The following is a 14,264-nucleotide window of genomic DNA, read 5'->3' on the forward strand; positions in this document are numbered from 1 at the left end:
TAGCCCGTCTCCTAGGGAGCCAGCCCCACGCCTCACGACCACTGCACTGCCCGCTCTCCCGCTGTGCCTGCAGCAGAGACCACACGCCCACCAAGCAGATGTGCCTGCACGCTCAGGCCCACGGAGCGGAAGCCTGCAGAGCCTGCCCCACGGGGGCTGGGATCGCCTCCTCTCAGACCGCCTCCAAGGCCCCCCTCCCTGCCGCGCTCTGGCCACGTGCCTCCGAGTCTGTGCCCGCCACCTCCACCGGGCTCCATGGCTAGCCCTTCAAGGTCCAGCTCCGGAGGCATTTCTTCAGGGAGGCCTCTGCTGATCCTGAGTCTACTCCAGGGTGTAGACATCCGACACACATCCTGGAATAAAGGACGACCTCTGGTGTCTCTCGCTCATCGCTGTTTCTTTGCCCCGTCGCTCCAGGGATCAAGGGCAAGTACTGACGCAGTGGCCGCCTGGGGCCACAGGTACTCTCCGCAGAAGAAAACGCCACGAGCTAAAAGATCACATGCGTGAGGGCCAAGCACATACTTAGTCTCACCACATCTATTTTATAAGCTGACGTAGTCACATCTTAGGACTAAGTCCGGTCTCTCTTCAAAAATCGCAATACATTTTCAAAAATTCTTTCTTCCCTGTGGAAAACGTCTGAAAAGAACAAAAGAAGAACAGGGAGAAAACCCCTGACATGCTAGACAGGATGCCACCCCCGCTCCTCTAGTTTAGGAGGAGGAGGCACAGGTCCTGCACCCGGAAAGGAAGGAGCACCCCGCGCCCCCAGCCCCTTCCGCGTGAGTGCGAGAAAGGCCAGGAGGCGCGTCACGCAGACCCCGTGTGCGCAGGCCCGCCTGGCATGCACACGCTCCCCACGCCAGCTCTGACCGGGAAGGAGGTCCACCTCTGGATTTACGTCTGCCTAGATTTCCAACCGGAAACACTGTTAACACTGTCATCCTCCAGTTTTTTCTAGAACTCTCTTTTTTAAATGTCTTAACATAGAAAGCACGATGAAAAAACCCAGAGCGTAAACTCTACTTTCATACAATAAGCACTCAACATTTTCTTCTGGAATAAATACTATTTTTAACAATCAACTACACTACTTCCATAGTAAGTACGTGCTAACACGAGTAGAAGTAACAGGAAACCACCGCGTACCGTGACGCTGACCCCAGTGCACTCGCAAGCGGCATGAGGCACGCACATCAGGAGCTGTGCTGTACTGACTGCTCACCGCAAGTCACAGCTGCTTTTATCACAGCAAGGATGCGAGTCCTTTATGCCTTCACAACAGAACTACTCCTACTGATCCCACAGAGCACCCCTGTTTCCTTCCAACGCCTGAAGTGCAAAGGGCACACACACCTGAGAGCTGGGGGGCCTTCATGCCCCACAAGAGAGACGCACCCCGCAGAGAGGGCAGGGGCCAGGCACAGGGGACCACAAGCTGGAGCGCCCACGGCGGTGCGGCCGGCAGTCCAGTGGTGGGTGGAGGCGGGGGACGCAGCTCCAGCTGCCCTTGCTGGGGAGGCCGGGGGTCCAGCTCCCGCCAGACCAGGCAGGCGGACCAGGCGAGCCCAGCAGGCCTCATGGGGAGGCCGCCCTCCCCACCACCAGCCTGTGCCCGGGGAGCCTGTCACCCGCCAGTCTCATGGGTGCGAACACATCAGGTTCACAGCCCAGCCTCGAGTCTGTGCCCACCAGCTCCCAGCCCTGTCTACGAAAAGGCGGGGAAGCCTTTTGTTCAGGGCTCCACCCCCCCACCCCTGCCCCCCGGGGGCAGGGAGAGGATTTCCTGCTGCTCTGCCTCTGTTCCCGCCCCAGATACCTGGGCCAGGCGCCCTTTCCTCCTGCCTCTCGCCCACACAGGAACAGAGGCTGGACGGGGACTCTCAGTCTGGCTCCCTGTCCTGGCGGCCACCGACACCTGGCAGCCCAGCGAGGCCAGAGGCCCGCCCGCGGTAGGGGGCAGGGCCCACGTGGGGCCTCACTGCCCGCTACACTCCACACTTGGGCCAGAGGGAAAGGCGCAGAGACGCAGGTAGCTGGGACTCAGCCCTACAGAAGGCAGCACACGAGACTCTCTGGCGGCTGAATTTTCCCCACATACTGGGCTGTGGGGGTAATTCTATCCCAGTATCTCTTCTTCCTGAAAACAGGCGTTGGGGTCAGTGGGTGAGCAAAGAGGGGGACAGCCTGCAGCCGGTGCCTTCCCGTTCATGTCCAGCGTTTGGAGCCGCGGGCCCCCCAGCCACGGCCGTCTGGACACGCGGCCACCAGCAGGGCCCGTGGGGGAGCCCAAGTGAGCCAGCGCTGCAGGACCGGGCTGCCGTGCCCCCCGCCACACCTGCCTTCCGCACGCCGACGAGAGGGCTCGGCTCCTCGGGCTTTCGGCCCAGCGCTGCGAGACCCCCACACCACCGCCCGCAAAGCTCGCGTTCATCGTGTCCCCTCTTCATTCCAAACCCTTTCATTTCTCTGTGGTGCAAATGCCTCAACCTGTCAATCAAGAGCCTCTGGAATTAAAGCAGCACCTCTTTCCCGCGCTGCTCTCCCCAGACACAGCCCCACGCGCAGCCCGCTGCTCCCCGGAGCCCTGCAGACGAGGGCTGGAGGCTGCTGGGGGACAGGGACCCAGGGGGCCTGTCGCGCACAGACGCTGGAGCAGGGTGTTGGGTCCCGGCCGTCCCGGGTGCACCACCTGCCCCAGCTCGGGAAGCTCACACCCCGGCCCGTCCACAGAGCAGGTCGCAGCCTGGGAAGGCAGGGAGCACCGCCCCTCGCCCCCGAGGCAGGCCCGGAAGGCTGCCGACTCAAGGCTTCAAGCATGAGGCCGGCAGGCCTACCCCCACCCATCCCGGCCTACCTTTGCTGCGACAATGCTGAGTCCCATGCCGTTCTGCTTCTTGAGGGTCACAGTGATGATCTCGGGTTCTTTCCTCAGAGGCTGAGCCTGAGGGATGCAAACACATGTTTACTGTGAGGCTGAAATGAGGGGCTGCTGTTCGGTCTCTGGTTTTCTCTGCGGCGGCGGGGCAGGGCGGGGCGGGGGGGACCAAAGGAGACTGGAAGAGGAAGCAGTAAAAACCAGCAATTGCAGACACGCAGTCAGGGGTAACCTGGTGACGGGGGTGCCAGCACTCTCAGAGCCTTAAAGAGGAAGCATCACATGCGATTTAAATGTTATTTAAAGAAATTAATGTATAACACAGAAGTCACCTTGCATTACTCTCACATAAGAAAAACCTGATCATGAAGACAAAATTAAATTTTTGCTTGTATTATCCTTCAGCACAAATTACTACGTGTTTTTTAGAAGAAATGTAAACTTATTTCACACTATCTATGGGAAGGACAGCAAAAACCAGTTATAACAGTTATAAGATGATCTCACATCTCTGTCTCTTGGGAAAATTCAGCAAAACTACAGCAGCCACAGGCTTCAGGCAGCGGGACCCAAAGCTCTGCCACGGCTCTGTGAAGCCCGTGACAGGGGAATGAACCGAACAGGCTAAGTTCCTGCCCAGTAGGACAGGCCAGTTCTTGACAGATTCATAAACAAATGAGAACGTGAAATCACCCACTGAAGCTACATGTTCTGTACACGTCACACCTCATGAGAAAGCTGACAAAACTAAAGAACATTAGCAGTGCCTACACACTGAGAGAGCTTAATTAATTACTTATATACGTAAGCATGAAGGCACACTGCCGAGAAGTGGTCATTATACACGCAGCTTGTTAATTCAGAAGCTAGTCTTTATGAGAATATTTTAAGGGAAATAAATAAGATCAGGTGACAAAGCTTTTGAAAATATCAAGACCTGAAATCTCCTGAGGGATCCAGGAACAAACTAGAAAGATGAAAACAATCAGTGATTCCATATAAGGCACTTGTTTTTCTATAAAACCTGGGAATTAGACACGGCTATCACTTGCTATCAGCTACACAACTGCTAATGCGGTGGATGAAAACCTCAGCAGCACCTTCAGGGCACCAGCGGTTATATGTGACCACTGGGCGTGACAGCCGTCAGCGACGCATTCAATTTCTGGGGATGCTCAAATCGGAAGTCTGCTACGAAGTAAAAATAACTGCTTTGAATTTAACACACAAAACACACATCACGTCGTTTACCTTACATTAAGTGTCGTGACCTTCCATAACCTGTTTTCTTAGAAATTAGCTAAGTACTGGGCACACTGTTTTGACTGACTAATGAATTATTTAGGATACACAAGGAAGTTTCCCAAGCTTCAGAAGACTCACGGTTGTTTTTCATGGACAAGACCAGGCACACTGGTCTCGGAGCCAGGGGACTGAACTGCCACGCCCATCACACGTAACACACTGACCCCTGTCTACAGTAACCTGCCAGATGTGTGGTCACACCTGCTTGGCTCCTTTGAACCCTTATGGCACTTAAGAGGCAATTATATTTAAGGTAACATTTAAGGTAAATAGATCAGAACAACAAAAGTTCCAAAAGGAAAACTTTCATCTGTGTTTTTTCTGGACTGACACGCTAGTGGACGCGGTATAAGGCAACTCTGGTCTGGCATCACTTTCTGAGACATGGAAAAGCACCCCTTCTTGTTTAAAACTCTCTGTAGGAAGCAAGGCAGATTTTCTCTAAAATCTATGACTGGTAAAGACCGAGAGTGACCACTCTTTCAAAAAGATACAAAATATTACTAAACGATTTGGTACATACTTAAGACAAGGTAGACATGACTTAAAAAAACAGTTCCCAAAGAAAAACTTTCTGGTAAACCCCATTAAGACTACTATATAAATATATGCTTAAAATACGTATTACAGTGGATGTAGCTGTGGGTATAAACATGCTTTATTTTTTAAAAGTAGCATTTGCTCACAGACAAGACTGCAGAGCCACGGCCTGAAGATAGTCAAGTACCTTCCAGCCGTCAGGAGTGCGGTTCTCCCTCTGGCCGCCCGCCCCCCTCACCATACTTGCCAGTTCCGTGCTCTCCCGCAGAAGGGGGCTCTCGTAATCTGCGCCTTCAAAATACACGGTCCAGGTGCCTGGCGAACGTGGGTGGGGAATCAACCTGCAAAATCCTGGGGAGAAGACAGGCAAGTTGCAGGAGTGAAAAGCACCCCATGTCACACCCACACTCTTCAATAAGGGAAGCGACAGCAAGTATCAGCTGCATAACGCCGACATTTGTTTCTCTTACTCTCTAACCCTCACGCTCTCCGAAAACTGAATTATCAGACATTTAAAATGACATATTTGTCTTGGTCCAAAGAAATGTCAACCCCCAGGAGAGACGTGAAATTGGTGTTCCCTCTGCTTTATTCCCGAGAACGTTCTCCCTTAACGTCTGTGGGAAACGGCAGAATCACACTGAAACTGCGTCCCTGCAGACCACCTACTCTGCTCGACCAGGACCTCCTCGGTCGCACCAGGAAAGGAAAGGGGGACCCGAGCACGACACCGGCACAGGCGTCTGCCCAGGTTCACAGGCTGGGGCAGGTGACATCCATTGTATAGCAATCCTCCCTCTCATCGTTCTTTCTCCAATTTTCTTACAGGTCACACTCAGATTTCTTCCTAATAAAATTTATAATGATTTTATAATGTTTTAAAGAATATCTCTGATATTTTCATCAGGGACAAATGACATCTGTACGAAACGAAGCCTACATCATTCCTCATTTGTCAGACCTCACAGTGTTTTTCAGAAATGCGGACAAAGTCACATCACACAGGACCTGCACAATTCCGCCTCTCTCCAAAGTGGCTGCGTTGGCTGCGGCTAACACTTATGCAGAGCACACTGCATGTCCGACCCTCTGGTCCTGATGACCTGGGTGTTGGTAGCGGGGTCCTGGCTGGCCTCTGCTGGTACCCTCATCCACACTGATATTCCACCAGCAAGGACCATTTGGGCTGTTATCTTTAGACAGTTATGAGGTTCTTTGTGAAAAAGGGAAAAGATGATGTCACAAATATACTCTATAAGGATACAAATTAATTTTACTTAGTCTTTTTTTTTTAAATCACCATTTCAATCCCGTTTCATTGAAATATTACCTACAATTTACTTCTCTTTCCCGTTTTAGGTAATCCTAATTATCATGGTTTTGAAATGTCAACCTTTGTAATTTTCTAATGTTTTAAACATCAGGTTTGCACGACATCTGGACCACATACGCACAGACGGTTTACTTTCTCAGCGTGAGGAGCGTGTCTCAGGTCAGGTATGAGTCCGTGCTGGTTTTATAGCTTCTCCCACAGAATTGTATTGTATGAAAAAACAAAAGGAACACAAGCGGGGAGCACACAGTAGCTCTCTACTTGGCGTACAGAGTCGAGCATGAAGAATTAGAAACACTGGCATCACAGAAGGAGACACCCGGTTCTCTGTAAGTCTTCTACAGGCGGCTCCGTGCTTGGCTGTATTGTCATCTAAGATGTGTGAAACAGTGTGGGGATGCCTAGACCGTGAGGGAGTATCACACAGGCCCTAAAACGAATCCTTCAGGACAGCCTGAGGGGAAGTCACGGAGAAACCGTCGTCACCAAGTCAGGATCTCACTGCCCCCAGTTTGGCAGAGATCTCCTCCACAGCACCCACTGCAGAACCAGCAGCCGCGTACCACCACGCCTAGTACACGTTTAACGGGTGCTGCTAAGTCAGCCCCCGCGGCCTTCTGCCGGGTGCGGAGCAGACAGAGACCAGGGACGCACCGCCCAGCCCATCCTCTGGGACTCAGACTGCGACACGGAGACAGACGCGCACACACAGCTCATACACTGCCACAAAATACCCTCCAAGGAGGGAAGGACCACTGGTGGGGAAGAGGCTGAGGTTTCCCAGGCGAAGGGAGGCCGGCTCGAACTTAAGAAAACAGGTACACAGGCGGGAGTCAGGCAGCGGGAAGAGGAGCAAACGCAGGGAGCACCCGCGTGCATGCGCAGCAGACGGGCCCGTGCTGGTGCCAACGCAGGCGTCGTGCCAGGCAGGGGAGCGGGACTGGCAGGAGGTGATGCCGGGCCCACTGGTTGCTGACAGGGATGCTCGGAGCAGGAGAGCAGAAATGGGCGCAGCTGAGGAGGGGCAGGGCTGCTGCGTGTGCGCGGTTGGAAGGAGGACACCCTGAGGCAGCCCCACGGCAGCTGCTGCCCTGGCCGCCACCTCCCCACCAGGCACCCGCTCAGGCCGCTGCGGCCGGGGGTCTCCCGCTGCCCGCCTCTGCTCCCTTCCTTCTGCCCCACTCCTCCCGAGTCAGGGCCGAACTGAGGGCTCTGCTGGGCCCCCCCCGGCCCCGCCCCTTCATCCTGCAGACACGCGACCCTTGAAGAAGCACATCCCATCCTGCCCAACAGCAGCCTCTGTAAAACAAATGCTTTTAAACGATCAAATGCTCAATGAAAGTTAAAACTCGCACTCACTAAATTTATATGCTTATGTATCTGTGGACTTTAACTTCCCTATTTTTTTTTTAATTTGCTTAAATTAACTCGTAAATTTTGGGTCTGTTTTTCTACTCACCTGAGCTCCACGTTACAAAAATACAGCAGACTACAGAACTGAAAACTGTTCTAATTTGACGGCTCACGCTCCAAGCGTAACTGTGGCACAAGCAGACCTCGCTGTGCACAGCTGGCGTCCCTACACACTGAAGGCACACTCACTGCGTCCAGACACGATGCTTCTGCTCGGCAGACCACAGGCAGTGTGACCATAACTGTCACACGCCTGGGACACCGCCACGTGACTTGATTCACTGTGACGTTCCCTTCATGGTGGTGGGCTGGAGCCAAACTCCCAACACCTCCAAGGTCTGCCTGTGCTTCCCTCAACACACATCAGCAAGAAAGCCGACGCAGGGCATAAAGCCGAGAAACGAGCTGCACGCGTCCGTGTGTGAGCACACGCGTGTGTGAGCCTGGCATTACGACATGCACAGGCTCGCCCTGTGCCGCAGCGCCCAGGGCTCCACACTCAGCACCCGCTCAATTCTCACGACAGGCCCACGGGGTCAGGGCTCGGGCCATCTGGTTCCAACGCTGGTGCTGTTCTCGACGGCTCTAGTCTGGCGGCACCAGTATACGTGTACGGTTCGGTTTTACAGGACAGATGGAGCTCCCAGGCGCGTACAGAACCCAGAAGGGAGGAGCAGCTACGGTCCCTGCTGCCAGCCCAGGCCGAGCTGGAACTATGACACCAGGTGAGCAGAGACGTGCACCCCAGGCGCCGTGCCACACCCAGGACTCTGCCTGCACGTTTCTGACCCCACATCACCATGGAGCGCTGCCTTCCAAGCCACCGGACCCCAGCTTTCCCAGAAGCACACGGGGTGCTCACTGGCCAGCTCAGACCCAGGTGTGGGGACCGCGCCTACCTCTCTGGCACAGAGGGTCCAGGAACTCCTGTAAGCCGTTGGGGATGTTCCTGACGACGTCGCAGGAGTAGCCGTCTTCAGGCAGAAGGAACGGCAGCTGCAGGTCGGGGTCCTCCTCCAGCTGCACCTCCCGCCCGTCGCTGCGGGCCAGTTCGTCGGCCGTGTTCTCTGCCATGGCCACCACGTTCTCGATCAGATCCTGGTTGGAAAACAAATGTAGAACTGAGGAGCTGCTTGGTGACTGTGCAGCTGACCAAAGGTTATGAAGAAAATGTTTCATCACGCGTAGCATGGCTACACACACGCACGCACGCACAAGCAGGGTGCCCGCAGGGGAGCAGGGCAAATTCATCAACCATTCAAATCACTCTGTCAAGCAACACGAGCCCAGCACATACGCTCACTACACAAGCTAAAATAATAATTATTCATTTCAAAAAGCCTGTAGTTTTAAATAGAAATTGATCACAAGAAAATGTTTTTTTTCCTCTTTTCAGTAATAATTTTTTCCTTTCACTATTTTTAACATCCAGGTGCTAATAACCTTATTTTTGTACTTAAGGACAGGAAAAAGCTCACACAATGTTCGATGTAAAAATCAGGGTAAAGATATCTACTCCCCACTTATGCAGAGGTTACTGCCTTATTATGGGTTTATGGGTAATACTTTTGTTTAAAAAGGTTCAGTTAATAAATAACGTACAGTAACAGGAGAGCTCACAGGTCCTAACTGTAGCTGAGCAAGTGGACACCCCTCACCCTCGGCCAGGGCACGGAACCGCACCCACCGCAAAGCCGCGCTCCCTGTCCTGGCCTCCGCCCCCAAAGTCACGGCCACCCAGGCTTCCAACGCACATCCTCCTACGTGTCCCTAAGTCCGCACAGACGGAAGCCCAGGGTACAGACCTCGCACCTGACTCCCGCGGTGCGGCTGCAGCCCCCTCCCAGCACGCAGCCGTGTCAGGCTCCTTTACGGGACTGCGACACGGTGTAGCTGGGGACAGTTAGTGACCTCCAGGCTGTGCGGAGTCTGGACCTGTCTCCTGCGGGCACACACTCCACGCTGGAGCTCAGTCCACCCACCCAGCCAGGCCACCCCTCTATCAATTCCGCCCCGCTGACGCTGAGCGTGGCCGTGCGCACAGGCAGCATGTCCTTCACAGAAAGCCAGCCGCGACACATGCTCTTCCCAGCAGTTTCGCCCTCTCTTCCTCCTAGGAGGAATCCCAAAACAGCAGACTCTGTTGTGGACGAGAAGCTGGGTTTTGCCAGGCAGAGGCCTCTGCACAGGTCTGGGAGGCAGCCCCTTGGGGAGGCCCTGTGGCTGCAGCTGGTGGCAGACACGAGGATGGCACTCAGGGCCTCAGGTCACAGTGCTGCGCCTGAGAACTCAAAGGTCAGGGCAATCGTTTTCCAACAGCCTCATTCCCTGAACTGAGTCCCTCTCTATTTAAAATGCTTACATAGTTTCTACTTCCTGCACCAACCCCTAACGCGTACAGACAGCAATAGCAAAAGTGACCTCGTGAGATGGTTAAGCAAATTACCTTACTTATCAAAGAAATCAGGCAACTAATTACATTAAGTTTTCTTTTCCTCCACATCTCCCTGTGCAGACAGGGCCCGCACCCTGTGCCACACTGTGAGTGTCACTTACCGCGGGGACAAAAGGCTCATCGGGTGCACAGTGGTAATTCTGCAGTAAGGCTTGAAGCTGCAGTGAGTTTAACTTGAAGCAGGTACTGTTTATACTTGGAATGTCTTCGGGTGCGTACTTATCCATCGTAAGCAAAGTGGTTGCCTACATAAAAGAATAAGCAACATGAAATACGATATAAAAGTATTTCATAAATATTACCCTTTATGTAACATCTGTGAAATTTCAATAACTTGCTAACGATTTTGAAATGCAGGGTGTTTTTTTTTTTTTTGGCGCACGGGCTTAGTTGCTCCGTGGCATGTGGGATCTTCCTGGAGCAGGGATCGAACCTGTGTCCTCTGCATTGGCAGGCGGATTCTCAACCACTGCGCCACCTAGGAAGCCCCTAAATGCAGGGTGTTTTTAAGAAAATACACTTCCACTAACATTACCTATATGTGTTAAACTGAACTGAAAGCATTGTCTAGTAAAGGTTTTTAGATGATCTCTTAATATTATTAAAAAATATATATGTATAATGAGACTCAGTAATTTATGTTCAGAAAGCATTTAAAAATTCATAGAAACTTTAAACATTTACGTAACCATTCAGATTACCAATTACTAAGATCTGAATAAAATACCATTGTAATGACCTTTTTAATAATTAGCTGATTCAAAGTAAGAAGGCAGATACCTCTTTCTATACTAAATCTCTTTTAAAAGATTGAGAAAACAATAAAAAGTTATACACTGTAATAATAATAAAAAGATGTCCCAGGGTATGAGGCTATAGACACTCATTTCCTTAATTGCAAAATACCAGTTTCTAGTCTTTGAATACTTGGGAAACTCCCAGAACTGGCTAAGCCAGTAGGACACGGCTCTCCTGTGCTTCTCTGTTTCTTCCTTCTTCTCTTGCTCTCTTCCTGGGGATGGGAGCATTTTGCAGAATGGTGTGCTTAGAGTCTGGTCTCTTCACTACAGGCTTTTGCTTTGGGGTCACCTGGCTCTGTGTTGTTAAAGAGCCAATTAACATGCATTTTTAAATGGGAATTATCTTTCCGTATGGATGGAGCTTTATGAAATATACGTTACTGTTCTCAATTTAAAAAACCCTTTAAGGTATTTATTCTACTGACTACCACCTGTTAAGGGTGGTGTGTGTCCTCCAAAATCTATATGGTGAAGTCCTAACCTGTATACTTCAGAATGTGACCTGATATGGAGACAGGATCTTGACAGAAGGAATCTAGTTAAATGAGGTCAGCAGGTCTGGTGTCCTTATAAAAGGCCGATGTTTGGACACCGCCGCGTGCCTAAGGAGAAGGCCCGAGAGGACGCAGCCAGCAGAGCCCCCGGAGGCCTGGAGCAGAGCACCCCCCCCCCCCCTCACCCCAGGAGCCTGTGCCCTGACCTCGACCTCAGCCTTCTGGCCTCCAGAGACAACAGCCGAGCCCGCCCGCCCACCCACCCCGCGGCAGGCAGGACGTGCCCAGGACGGGAAGTGAGGCCGGGAGCACCACCCACCTGCACGACCCTGCTGAGGTGGCAGTCGGCCGCCAGCTCCAGGCCCTGCTTCTCTGCCCAGGCCTCCACGTGGCCCAGCTGCTGGCGGATGATGGCCCCCCAGTAGTGGGAGCACAGCCCCGACTCGGGCTCCGTCACCAGCCTGTTGAACAGCCACATGTTGATGAAGTGGAAGAGCTGCGAGAAGAGCTGGATGGTCAGCGCCGCGTTGACCCGGCAGCGGCGCAGCAGCGCCATGGCCCCCGTGAGCGTGTGCAGCACGTCGTCTGTGCAGAGAGACGGCACCGCGTCACCCGCGGGGCCCCGGGATCGGCGGTCACCTCACGGACGTCTGCTGGACCTCCTCAGGACAGCAGTCTCATTCAGACGCGCGGCAGCGGCGTGCTCTCAAGCTGCCAACGCCCAGCAGCGCTAACTGCCGCCCCCTACGCCCCGGCAGGCTCCTGGGAAGGTACGACCCGCCGACACGGCAACTCTCCTCGAACAATGCACGCTGCTTAAAGTTTATTATTTAAAGGATGTCAGACCCAAGAGGATGTCTCTCATCTACTCTCATACTACCTCTCTCTCACAGACAGCAAATATTAGCATGACGTTAAACCAGGAGAGGAGGGAGGGGAGGAGGGGAGGAGGAGAAAAAGAAAACCCTAACCGATTTTTGGTCTTTGCAGACTGTTCTCTTCGGGGTCGTCCAGAAAGGCTGGCATGTAATTATTCAGCTCTGACTGCAGACAGTGAACCAGGTACCTGAAAGCACATGAGCAACTTTACTAACCTCAGCATGTCGCCCCGCTACTATCAGGCATGTCACCCCAGGGAAACAATCTGTACTGTTCAGAAATAGTTTCCATGTAAAAATACATGTTCCAGTTTTACGCTCAGGGTTCTTGAAACATAGCTAATTGAATTCAATTTATTAAATCCAACTCATTTTGCATATAGTTATTTAGGCTTCTTGAGAGCCATCTTCAATTAGGGTAAATAAAAACCTTTAAGATGAGTTTTGAAAATTTAACAAGAAAACGTGATTTAAACCTTTATAGAACAGTATCATCTCCAAACACACGTTCTTACTTAAAGGCCATCTGAACCAAGTGTGCTAGAACATCCTGGGCGTCCAACGTGATTCGACTAAGATCTCGGTCCTGCTTTACGAAGTTGAGGAGCTCAGACGCATTTGCCATCCAGAAAGCAAGTGCCCCTGCAATATTCTTCTGTTTCTGTGGACAGAACACATCTCCATAAGCAACCACGGGACAAACAAAAATAACAAAAAATGAAAAGGAATGCTCTTGAAAAGCTGCTGAAGATAGACCAGTACCTTCCCAGTTTCACCAAGGTATTTACCACAGATACCAGATACTTGCAGAGGAATTTGGGCACGTACACAGCAATGGGAAGTAAACACCCACTGCAACGTCTCAGGATTCGTGTATATAACACGGCTCCAATGAGCCACAATTTATGCAATCAGTGGAGGAAAGGAGGTGTCAAATTATACAACACAAATTGGAGATGGTGCATTATCTGGTAATCTGTGAAGTACACACACGTGTCCATGGTTACCCACTGCCACCCTGATACTCAGTCACCGGCTCGGACACCAAGCAACTCGGTATCAAGTACTGATCTATCGCGTCATCTCCCGACCACATGTGCAGGCCAGGCAACCTCACATGAGATCCAAAGAATAGGAACCAAGGATAAACAATAGAGAAGAAACAGAACTTTTGTCATTTCATATCCACACTGAAGTGCATGAAGCAGAAGTTATGAAATGCTGATAAAGGTTGCACAGTCAAAAAAGGATTTTAGTACTGCATGTCCCGCTGCCACATGAGTGTTATGGGCCTCAGTCCAGCTGTTGTTGTACTTTGACATGGAAGCAGCATGAGAAACTCAGCTAAGCCAACACAGCTAGGATAGGCTCCCAGCAGTATGTCCTACCTGATCAACCTGGTCTACTTCCTGGAGAAAAACAGACGAGGAGAAACCAAGCAGAACGAGAGAAAGAAACTTGTAAACAATCACGGTAGTTAAAAAAAATCAAAACACCAACATGAAGGTACGACATGAGGGTACGACATTTAGTTATGTTAATCCCAAATTACACACTCGTTTACAGTCCTGAGGCAGCTTTGGAAGTCTAGGGCATAAAGGATTACTTCCACGTTCTTAACACAGTAACTAAGGGAATTCCTAGTTTACCTAGAAAGAAGATGTTACAGCAAACAAATAAATACACTGATTTCTTTACAGATTTACAAAGAAAAGACTTGTTGACGTCTCAAGGATGTGAGTTTGAGACGACCTAAAGGTATATAACTTGAGAGTCTGTTCCCCTGGATCAGTTAATAAGAATGAAAGACAGGAAAGACCAACAGAAACAGTAAGAGTTAGAACTTAAAATGTATTAAAAACCTGTATTATTTCTACACTAGAAAGAAGTTAATTGTTTTTTGAAAATAGGTTTTTATAAATTAAAGAATTTTGATTATTCCATAACTTCTCTCTAAAAATTCAAGATTCCTCCAATCACGTACTGAACCTAAATCTGAAGCCTGAAAGGCTTGTCCTGCTAATGGTGATTCCACTGCCTAGTTCCAATTCAACAAGAAAAGTCCATCAAAGTAGCTTGCAGATGGGAGTCTGAGACTCTGAAGTCCAAGCATGATGGAAGACAGACAATGGCTCTGAAGGACAACTGAAATGGAAATCCACATC

The 14,264-nt window shown here is 51.1% G+C and overlaps 1 protein-coding gene across 17 annotated transcripts in view; it reads right to left on the reverse strand.

Moving 5' to 3' along the window:
• Positions 1-14,264, reverse strand: part of AFDN (afadin, adherens junction formation factor) — a 129,241-nt gene that overhangs the window by 34,039 nt on the left and 80,938 nt on the right. For 11 of the 17 annotated variants that reach the window (XM_057739021.1, XM_057739020.1, XM_057739023.1 and 8 more), the window contains 8 exons: positions 13,488-13,508; positions 12,615-12,760; positions 12,193-12,287; positions 11,541-11,806; positions 10,029-10,172; positions 8,372-8,570; positions 4,974-5,077; positions 2,861-2,947 (listed from right to left, as the gene is read on the reverse strand). In XM_057739021.1, coding sequence (XP_057595004.1) covers positions 2,861-2,947; positions 4,974-5,077; positions 8,372-8,570; positions 10,029-10,172; positions 11,541-11,806; positions 12,193-12,287; positions 12,615-12,760; positions 13,488-13,508 — 1,062 coding nt within the window. The remainder of the gene's footprint in view (positions 1-2,860; positions 2,948-4,973; positions 5,078-8,371; positions 8,571-10,028; positions 10,173-11,540; positions 11,807-12,192; positions 12,288-12,614; positions 12,761-13,487; positions 13,509-14,264) is intronic. The other 6 variants (XM_057739033.1, XM_057739032.1, XM_057739031.1 and 3 more) reach the window with 1 other exon arrangement.

Source organism: Hippopotamus amphibius, chromosome 6 (genome assembly GCF_030028045.1).
Source record: "Hippopotamus amphibius kiboko isolate mHipAmp2 chromosome 6, mHipAmp2.hap2, whole genome shotgun sequence".
Classification (NCBI taxonomy): domain Eukaryota; kingdom Metazoa; phylum Chordata; class Mammalia; order Artiodactyla; family Hippopotamidae; genus Hippopotamus; species Hippopotamus amphibius.